Source organism: Procambarus clarkii, chromosome 85, assembly GCF_040958095.1.
Source record: "Procambarus clarkii isolate CNS0578487 chromosome 85, FALCON_Pclarkii_2.0, whole genome shotgun sequence".
Taxonomy (NCBI): domain Eukaryota; kingdom Metazoa; phylum Arthropoda; class Malacostraca; order Decapoda; family Cambaridae; genus Procambarus; species Procambarus clarkii.
The window spans coordinates 19353736-19363906 of record NC_091234.1 but is presented as its reverse complement, the minus strand read 5'-3'; the positions used below and the strand labels follow the sequence as shown (position 1 = coordinate 19363906).

At 43.4% G+C, this 10171-nt stretch overlaps 1 protein-coding gene across 10 annotated transcripts in view; it reads right to left on the bottom strand.

Annotated features, from left to right (window-relative positions):
- The window catches only part of Ih (hyperpolarization activated cyclic nucleotide gated potassium channel Ih), a 359520-nt gene that overhangs the window by 37889 nt on the left and 311460 nt on the right, over window positions 1-10171 (bottom strand). For 7 of the 10 annotated variants that reach the window (XM_069316752.1, XM_069316753.1, XM_069316757.1 and 4 more), the window contains one exon: window positions 6261-6479. In XM_069316752.1, the coding sequence (XP_069172853.1) occupies window positions 6261-6479 (219 nt within the window). Of the gene's footprint in view, window positions 1-5988; window positions 6208-6260; window positions 6480-10171 lie in introns of all 10 variants that reach the window. The other 3 variants (XM_069316754.1, XM_069316755.1, XM_069316758.1) reach the window with 1 other exon arrangement.

The following is a 10171-nucleotide window of genomic DNA, read 5'->3' as shown; positions in this document are numbered from 1 at the left end:
GGATAAGAAACTTAGATGATTGTCATGCCCTTCAAGAAGACCTGGACAAAATAAGTATATGGAGCAACACTTGGCAAATGGAATTTAATGTGAATAAATGTCATATTATGGAATGTGGAATAGGAGAACATAGACCCCCACACAACCTATAAATTATGTGAGAAATCTTTAAAGAATTCTGATAAAGAAAGAGATCTAGGGGTGGTTCTAGATAGAAAACTATCACCTGAGGACCACATAAAGAATATTATGCGAGGAGCCTATGCTATGCTTTCTAACTTTAGAATTGCTTTTAAATACATGGATGGCGATATACTAAAGAAATTGTTCACGACTTTTGTTAGGCCAAAGCTAGAATATACAGCTGTTGTATGGTGCCCATATCTTAAGAAGTACATTAACAAACTGGAAAAGGTGCAAAGACAGCCACTAAGTGGCTCCCAGAACTGAAGGGCAAGAGCTACGAGGAGAGGTTAGAGGCATTAAATATGCCAAAACTAGAAGACAGAAGAAAAAGAGGTGATATGATCATTACGTAAAAAATAGTAACAGGAATTGATAAAATTGGTAAGGAAGATTTCCTGAGACCTGGAAGTTCAAGAACAAGAGGTCGTAGATTTAAACTAACTAAAGAAAGATGCCGAAGAAATATAAGAAAATTCACTTTCGCAAACAGAGTGGTAGACTGTTGGAACAAGTTAAGTGAGAAGGTGGTGGAGGCCAAGACCGTCAGTAGTTTCAAAGCGTTATATGACAGAGTGCTGGGTAGATGGGACACCACGAGCGTAGTTCTCATCTTGTAACTACACTTAGGTAATTACACTTTGGAAATTACACACAAGCACTCATTACACACACAAAGGCTGAAGGAGCTGAACCTCACAACCCTGGAAAACAGAAGAGTAAGGGAAGATATGATAAGCACCTACAAAATTATCAGGGGAATTGACAGGGTGGACAAAGACAAACTCTTCAGCACGGGTGGAACACGAACAAGGGGACACAGATGGAAACTTAGTACCCAAATGAGCCACAGAGAGATTAGAAAGAATTTTTTCAGTGTCAGAGTAGTTAGTAAATGGAATGCACTAGAAAGTGATGTGGTGGAGGCTGACTCAATACACAGTTTCAAAGGTAGATATGAAAGAGCCCAATAGGCTCAGGAACCTGTACACCTGTTGATTGACAGTTGAGAGGTGGGCCTAAAGAGCCAGAGCTTAACCCCTGAAAGCACAACTAGGTGAGTACACACACCCATATGCTCGCACACACGAACGTAAGACAAAACACGCACTGAAGAACAAAATAACACACTACGAACCACACACAACATGCTGAAGAACAATCATGATTTCTCGTTCAAACCTGTTAAGTTCTGGAGAGGAACACTCTCCATACATACATGCCGCTTAGTTAATACATAATGCATATTATATAATGCATATTACATAATACACAGTACATGATACATAAAATATAATATATAACTATATTACATAATGCATATTATAAAATACATATTACATAATAAACAGTTCATATTACATAATGCACAGTACATATGTATTACAAAATACATATAATACATATTACGAAATATACATTACATAATACATATTAAAAATACAAATTACAAAATATATATTACATAATTCTCAGTACATAATGCATATTACATAATACATATTACATAATGCATATTACATGATACACAATGTATATTACATATTACATAACTACATAAAATATTCATTTTAACAACCTGTTTAACTACTCTGTTGTTCCTTAAGAGCTCTATCACATTGTTGTTGTTTACAGTACAATAATTGAACATAATATCAGACACCAAAAGCAACACACATTAAAATTCTAAATAGTTCTTGAAAAAAAAGAGCTAAAAATGGCCCGAATTTTTCATAATTAGTAGTTACGAAGGTGTTGGATGATAGAGGATAGCGACTGGGCTGAAGGTGACCCCCTACGGGAGGGTGTGGCTGTCAACCGGGACAGGCAACACTTGAGAACACCTCAAACACTGAGGTAAATAACAGGCACGACAAAAAATTTGGGCCTTAACTAAGGAGGGTTGATGACTGGTAAAGCCAACCCAAGTGGACGTGTTTCTTACACCCCGCACTCGGCTCAACCCTCACGTTAACCACCAAGAACAAACAGAAAGCAACCAAAGTATTGATTTATTTACTAGTAAAAAATAAGCCTATTAAAAAGTGGGATTGAAGGTTGTTCAGGCTAGAGACGCCTCACAAGGTCGTCATCCCTTGGTGGGCATCAATCTTGTGCCTGCTATTCACACTCTTAAGCATCATTGCTTGTGTCACACATTATCACTGGGTAGACTATGAGCTGAAGCAATTACTATTGAGAAGAACTCGCGGGGATTGTGTCAGTCCAAGGGAGCGACACGGCCTTCATCAACGTGCAACACCCAGTAATTCACCTCTGTAAGCTCTGGCAAACTTTGGGTTGATTTTGCTAAGGAAATGTTGCTTGACTAATTATGGTGTACTAGAGAGAAGGCACTTGGCTTATGAGTAGAGGGGAAGTGCAACTATACTTTACTAAATACGATTTGCAAGGGTAACGACCAGCTCCCCAACGCTCGCCGGTACACGGCTCCTAGGGGGAGGGAGAGGCGCCCGCGGGAGCTAGTGAAGCACTAAGGGTCTGCTAAAATCCTCATTTCTAACCCATGTCTACTCGGCTACAATAGATTAGTCTACCCATGATCATGCAACCTTCTTTATACGACAACAAGGAGGAAATTGACAAGCTAAAGCCAGGTTAGGGGTGGCATGATGCAGGGTTTGACTCGTCTTGGGCCACGCTAGTGACCGCCACTTCCTTGCCAGTGGCCAAAAGAGAGAGGGACTTCGTTACACCAACTTATACACTGACCCAAAATTTGATTTTTTTTACTTTTTGTTGTCAATCTTCGTGTTAGTTACATATAAAACAAATCTTAAATTGTAAATGTGACAATACAGACAATGCGGGAACATGTTGGAGGTGGTGAGTACACTGGTGCTCCACGAGTCCTGGCAGATGTGGGGCTCAGCACTGCCGCCGGGCCGCTGAAAGAGACCTAAGAGGGTGTCTAGAGAGTTCTACAGAGGATAAGACAAGGAGTGGTGCGGTTGACGGGGCTCTACTCTAGCAAGTACCCCAGGATAGGTTTGTTCCCCCAACCCGCAACACCGCTTATCCCTTCCAACCTCGTCATTTTAGTCTTCACAAAAGGTAGAGTTCACAACTCTGGATTACTTCTGGTTATGTAGATTATTACTAGCGAGAAAGTGATGAGAGGCTCGGTCTAATTCCTGAGTCTGAACCATCTGCCTTTTATGAATGAATCCAACACAAAGATGTACTGCCTCACTCACAGTCCGCCTGCCACCTGACCTCTCACGCGCTGGTCACCATCTCTGCAGTCTGGACTCTGCTGGACTGTCTGTTGTCGGCGTCTGAGTCTATGGTAGGAAGCAGCACACACCAGGAGTCCGTGAGGGTGGCAGTAACAGTGTGTGTGTGTTAGGTACAACAGTGGCAGCTGGAGACTTTGCAGAGCCGGGTGGCTGGCAGCAACAATTCTCTCGGCGTCTTGACTGAAAAGAGTCGAGATCTCCAAAGTGTGGCTTGGTCCTCAACATTATTCACCTAGTCAGAGAACGTCGCGTCATGATGCATGTTTCAGAGACTGCGGTTAGTGTCGAGATGTATAGTTTAAGTGTACAGTACTAGTGGTAAACTTTAATTTGTACTGACTGCCGAAAGTATGCCTAAAATTTTTGATAAGCACACTACTGTACCACCTGGAGAAGGTTTTGTGCCATCGTTGGTGTTGAGCGGCAAGACGCTACAAGTCACCAGGGGTTAGTGTGCTTATCTCTCACTTTGGAACAACTTGGCAGGTTTGAAACAATACTAATTGATAAAAGGAAGTTGAGAAAAACAAATCAGATAAAAAAAAGATGATTTCTAAGGTCAATTAAACAAAAATTACGTGGAAAAGGATAATGGACAGGTCTCAAAACATGGCTGATTTTATTATACAAAAGTAGGTGAGCAGCCGACCCTGCTACCCTCTGGCCTTCCCTGGACAAACTTCACTAAAGACTAACACGCCGGCGTCAGTGGCAGCGCTCGACGTGTGGTGGGACCTGACCAACAAGACCTTGGTCCCAGTGGTCCTGTGCTGGGCTCTACATGCGTCTGATCATCTACAGGTTTTAGTGCTGGCTTTATTGACCTAATTTTAATGTGCTTTGCATAAGTATGGTGAAGCTAAGCTCAGCTTAGAGAAGATTCTTATTTAGGGGAGATTAATCTGTCATTTGTGTGTTAATACCAGTCAATGAATTTCAATTATTATATAGCAGTTAATATTTAATAAATTATATAATTAAGGGCTTTTGTGGCACCTTTAAGGAGGAGCTGCTTTATACAGGGTACCAGGTGCGGTCGTGATGACCCAGCTGGCTCATAGCCTAGCTGGCTCACTAGACAACATGTGTCCGGCGAGTCTCCGGCTCCAGGTGTCTGGTCAGGGTACAAGGTTTACCGCGCCAATGTCTCCCTCGCCTACTGCCACTGAAGAGTCGACGTGTTTGCATGCACCCCAGAAGCCAAAATTGTAATATTTTAGTGGAAGATTCAAAGCATTCTGCTGCATCAAGCAGTCCACGTGTAAAACCAGGAAAATGTGAAGGAAGATTGTTACAAAATACAGGCATATTCAGTCTTTTAAAAAGATGGCAGCGAGATGCTTCGTACTAGTAATTATACAGTGTTTTTAACAAGATTATCAGCCTCTTTTGGGGAGTGAGAGAGAATCATCAGTCATGGGGTAATGAGGAGAATCATACCTCAGGGTAATGAGGGACAATCATCCTTCAGGGTACTGAGGGAGAATCATCCCTCAAGGTACTGAAGGACAATTCACCCTCAGGGTACTGAGAAAATCAGCCCTCAGGGTATCGAGGGACAATCAGCCCACAGGGTATTGAAGGACAATCATCTATCATGGGGTATGGAGGGACAGTCATCTATCATGGGTACTGAGGGGACAATCATCCCTCATGGGTATTGAGGGACAATCACCCCTCATGGGTATTGAGGGACAATCACCCCTCATGGGTATTGAGGGACAATCACCCCTCATGGGTATTGAGGGACAATCACCCCTCATGGGTATTGAGAGACAATCATCCCTCATGGGTATTGAGAGACAATCATCCCTCATGGGTATTGAGAGACAATCACCCCTCATGGGTATTGAGAGACAATCATCCATCATGGGTATTGAGGGACAATCATCCCTCATGGGTATTGAGGGACAATCATCCATCATGGGTATTGAGAGACAATCATCCATCATGGGTATTGAGGGACAATCATCCCTCATGGGTATTGAGGGACAATCATCCATCATGGGTATTGAGGGACAATCACCCCTCATGGGGTAATAAGGTGGGGGTCTCAGAAGGGAACCAGTGGTCTTGGTACGAATGTGCAAATAATTTTGTTTCTTAAAAACATGTGCTTGAATATATAAGGTAATGGAGGTCTCGTCGGTGCTGCAAGCGGGCGGTCTACTCACGCTCCCTCTCGCGGCGGACGCCACACCTGGTGGTGCAGGGCCTCCCTGCCACCCCGGGGTGCTGCCGGGGCAGGGAGGTGGCGGCAAGCGGTACTTGGGAGGAATTAGGGAAGTGTGGTGTGGTAGGGAGGAAGGGGAATGTATAGTCAGTAAGCCAGGGCTGTGCTGAGTGGCGGCATCAGCTAGGGAGGCAAGGGTGGGGAGATCAGCAGTGAGGGCTGCGGGTGTGGCAAGCGAGCAGCCCAGCAGTCATGCAAGACATAACATGCACCACGCACTACGTTCACTCCGGAAGGCTGGCGGGTATCCCGTAATGCCTACCGGCATGACGGGCCTAGGGAAGGAGGGCCGGTAGCAGAGTCGGTACTCACCTTCTCCCGATATTGTCTCCGCGAGCTGTCCAGTGACTGTATAAGGTTGGTTGCGTGCCCCAGGAAGAGCGCATAACAGGTCGCGCCGCAGATCATTGAGAGCATCGTCAGCCACATGTCGGTCAACGACTGCGGGGGAAACCGACCATAGCCGATACACAGCATATGTGACATGGCTTTAAATAACGCCCAAGAGTATTGTTCTAACCAAAAGGATTCCTGTAAGAGAAGAGAAAGAGGAGTGTGAGTGGTTGAGGTGCAGAGACACCTACCCGCTCGCGGTATTGGCGGCGAGAGGAGTCCAGCGACTGGATGAGGTTCGTGGCGTGACCGATGAAGAGCGCATAGCAGGTGGCCCCAGAGATCATGGATATCATGGTCAGCCACAGGTCCGTCAGGTTCTGGGGGGGGAAACGCCCATATCCAATGCAGAGCATGTGCGACATGGCCTTGAAGAATGCCCACGAGTACTGCTCGAGCCAGTAGGCAGTCTGTAATGTTAAGAATTGATATAAAGGAGATGGACATGGTATGTGGCACAGATGAAATAATACACCAATTTCAAGTATTATATATGTTCAAGTCGGCTTCAGTAATTCACTAATGGTCTACCGTGTCAAATGGCATTGGTTATATCAGCTAATGGTTTGTGTCTCACCCAAGCCAAATTAATATTTTAATTCAATTATTTTTTAAGAATACTAGGAGACAATAATCAGGGCCAAGATATAGAAGGCTCACGTAGCCACTGTGCTATCACTAGATATATATTAATTAGAACTGGGGGAGATGGGGGTCAACCTGGAGAGCAGCACCGGTGCTGAAGAGCAGCAGGGACGACTGCACGCTGACTAATGGTACCGTACAGCCCCATCACATTGTGGTACCGTACAGTACCGTATAATACAATACAATGGTACCGTACAATACCATACAATGGTACCGTACAGCCCTATCACATCGTGGTACTATACAGTACCGTACAATACTTTACAATGGTATTGTACAGCCCTATCACATCGTGGTACCGTACAATACCATACAATGGTACTGTAGAGCCCTATCACATCGTGGTACCATACAGTACTATACAATACCATACAATAGTACCGTACAGCCTGCCCGAATAAGTCGTTCCAACGGTTTTATAAATTATAGGTAAAGAGAAGTAGGTTATCTTGAGGTTATTTCAGGGTTTAGCGTCCCTGCGGCCCGGTCCTCGACCAGGCTTCCTTTTTGTTACACATCCCCAGGAAGCAGCCCTTAGCAGCTGTCTAACTCCCAGGTATCTATTTACTGCTAGGTAACAGGGGCATTGGGGTGAAAGAAACATTTAGCCCATTTGTTTCCGCTTCCACCGGGGATCGAACCCGGAACCTCAGGACTCCGAATCCAAAGCGCTGTCCACCCAGCTGTCAGACGCCCAGTAGTGCATAGCTCTGTATATCTTGGAGAAGGGTAGAGGGATACCCACAATAGTCCACTGATCCTGCAGGACTGTCATTTAGAAAAACAATACAGAAGAAATACCTTTTATCTGCAATTCCTGGTCATTGATTGTTAATAAAATTCTTTGCATAAAAAGTTTACTGACAGTTTGGCTGACACAGTATGACCCTATTCTGCTTTAGAAGGTTTACAAATGATTTATCAATAAATACTGTATATTGCAAGATTATGAGAACTTATGTTGTTTTGGAAACTGGTGAGTTTTAGGTGAAAACTAACACTCGTGTAACACATGAGTACCACACACACATGTTGCTCACACCAGGGCCGTCCTAACAGCAATATAGGCCCCCTGGGCACATCGCTGTGCTGTGAATCCTGGGACAATCACTCACAGGAATAAAGAGTAAATGGTGGATAATATTAGACATATGTTTATTTTATTGACACTTCAACAAAATTGGTATTAAAACATTAAAAATATGCTGTAGAGCAGCAACCACTTAACATGATAAACATTTGAGCAACACACAAGGCCTGAAAAACACAATAATACTCAGTAAGCTACACATTAGATGGCACAGTATGAAATTACTACAAGCTTCTTATTATAACAAGCATCTGCCAATTCATCATATCTACTAAGACACACACTTCGTTTTCCTTCCCGTTTTCCCCATCACAGTAATCTGTATCTGGACACACATTCCTGGTTTTGACTTCATATGGAGTAAATTTGTTTCTAGTTTCCTGAAGACAGGTTTTCATAGACTCAAGAAGGTTCATGGCAACAAGGATGTTCACATCCTTTGATTGTAGGACCTTGTTTGTTTTGTTCATTCTTTCTAACATGTTATTCCAAAGAATTGTGAGATTGTTTCCAGGTTTCTATTTTTTTTTAGCTCAATCCTTCTGCCTCTCGCCTTGTAGTCAATGAACTTGCTGTTCATTGTCAGCTGATAGAGAATCCAGTGCATGTTTTATTTTCTAGAAACCCCCCATACAGAGCACGAACAGCATCAAAATGTGCTGACCATCGTGTGTTAGAGACACTTGATCACAAAATCTTTTCCTAAAGATAATGCCAATACATTCCAGCAATGAATAGAACCAGCAAAAAATTAATACAAATGCTGAAGAAAGTCAAAAAATTTGACAGCGTGTAGACAATACTCTGCTGCTTTTACTCCCAGCAAATTTAAGCTGTGTCCTGCACAGGGAACATAGATGACAAACTCACTGAATTGATGAATCCGTGCCAATATATCGTCCAGACATATTTTAGGCATTATCGTATGACTGACCACGGCAGTTTGATAGTGGAATTTTGATTTTCATTAAGAAAATCCATGACAGTGATTGTTAGATCCTTTGCTCCGTGAGAAAAGATGTGGATGAACATGAAGAAAAGTTCCACAGGCTCATAACCTTTAATGTATCGGACAGTAAGTGTCAGTTGATCTGTGTGAGAGATGTCTGGAGTGGAATATACACTTATTGAAAAATACTTTGGCTTTTTCCTTCTTCAAAAAGAGCCTGTTGTCCCATTAATTAAATTCCTCACAAATATTTGCAGATAGATATGACGGATTTCCTTTTCCAGGATTTCCATACATTTTGAGATGTTCTTCCAAGAAAGGGTCGGTCGGCCGAGCGGGCAGCACGCGGGACTTGTGATCCTGTGGTCCCGGGTTCGATCCCAGGCGCCGGCGAGAAACAATGGGCAGAGTTTCTTTCACCCTATGCCCCTGTTACCTAGCAGTAAATTAGGTACCTGGGTGTTAGTCAGCTGTCACGGGCTGCTTCCTGGGGGTGGAGGCCTGGTCGAGGACCGGGCCGCGGGGACACTAAAAGCCCCGAAATCATCTCAAGATAACCTCAAGATAAGGGTCAAATTCACTCAGCAGCTCTAGTACACCTAAATAGTTGCCAGTTTTTTGCGGGCCCAATAATCTGATTTTCCCCACGAAATGGCACCGCTAGAGGCAAGAAATCGAATTACAGAAACCACACGTGCCAACACTTTATGCCAATATTCCTGCTCTGAGCGATGTTTTTTTTTTTTTTTTTTGAGATATATACAAGAGTTGTTACATTCTTGTAGAGCCACTAGTACGCGTAGCGTTTCGGGCAGGTCCCTGGAATACGATCCCCTGCCGCGAAGAATCGTTTTTTCATCCAAGTACACATTTTACTGTTGCGTTAAACAGAGGCTACAGTTAAGGAATTGCGCCCAGTAAATCCTCCCCGGCCAGGATACGAACCCATGACATAGCGCTCGCGGAACGCCAGGCGAGTGTCTTACCACTACACCACGGAGACATGTTGTTCTATTAATAAAGAATCAACACTTCCAGTTTATACCTTATCAAATTGCTGTCATGCGATTTCGATGTTCTTCTCTATTTTCATTTTCTACAATAACATTGCTGTGCTTCTAGTCATTGAACCCCAATATAACAAATGGAGATTCTTGGACAATAGTCGAAATACAAAGCTGTACAAATGACCTTGGAATGGTGACTAGCGTAGCCATTCATATTTTACATACTTGCCATTCTGCAGTTCACTTTTGAACACATTGATAAATACTGAACCTTGCCTTCATATTCTCTACTCCAGCTGTTTTATTCACTGCGTGAGTTTGAAAGGTTGCTATCATGATTCTGACATGATGAGTGGCCCACTACGAATCCAGTAATCTACTGTGTTAGTATCATTAATGTTCCATAGT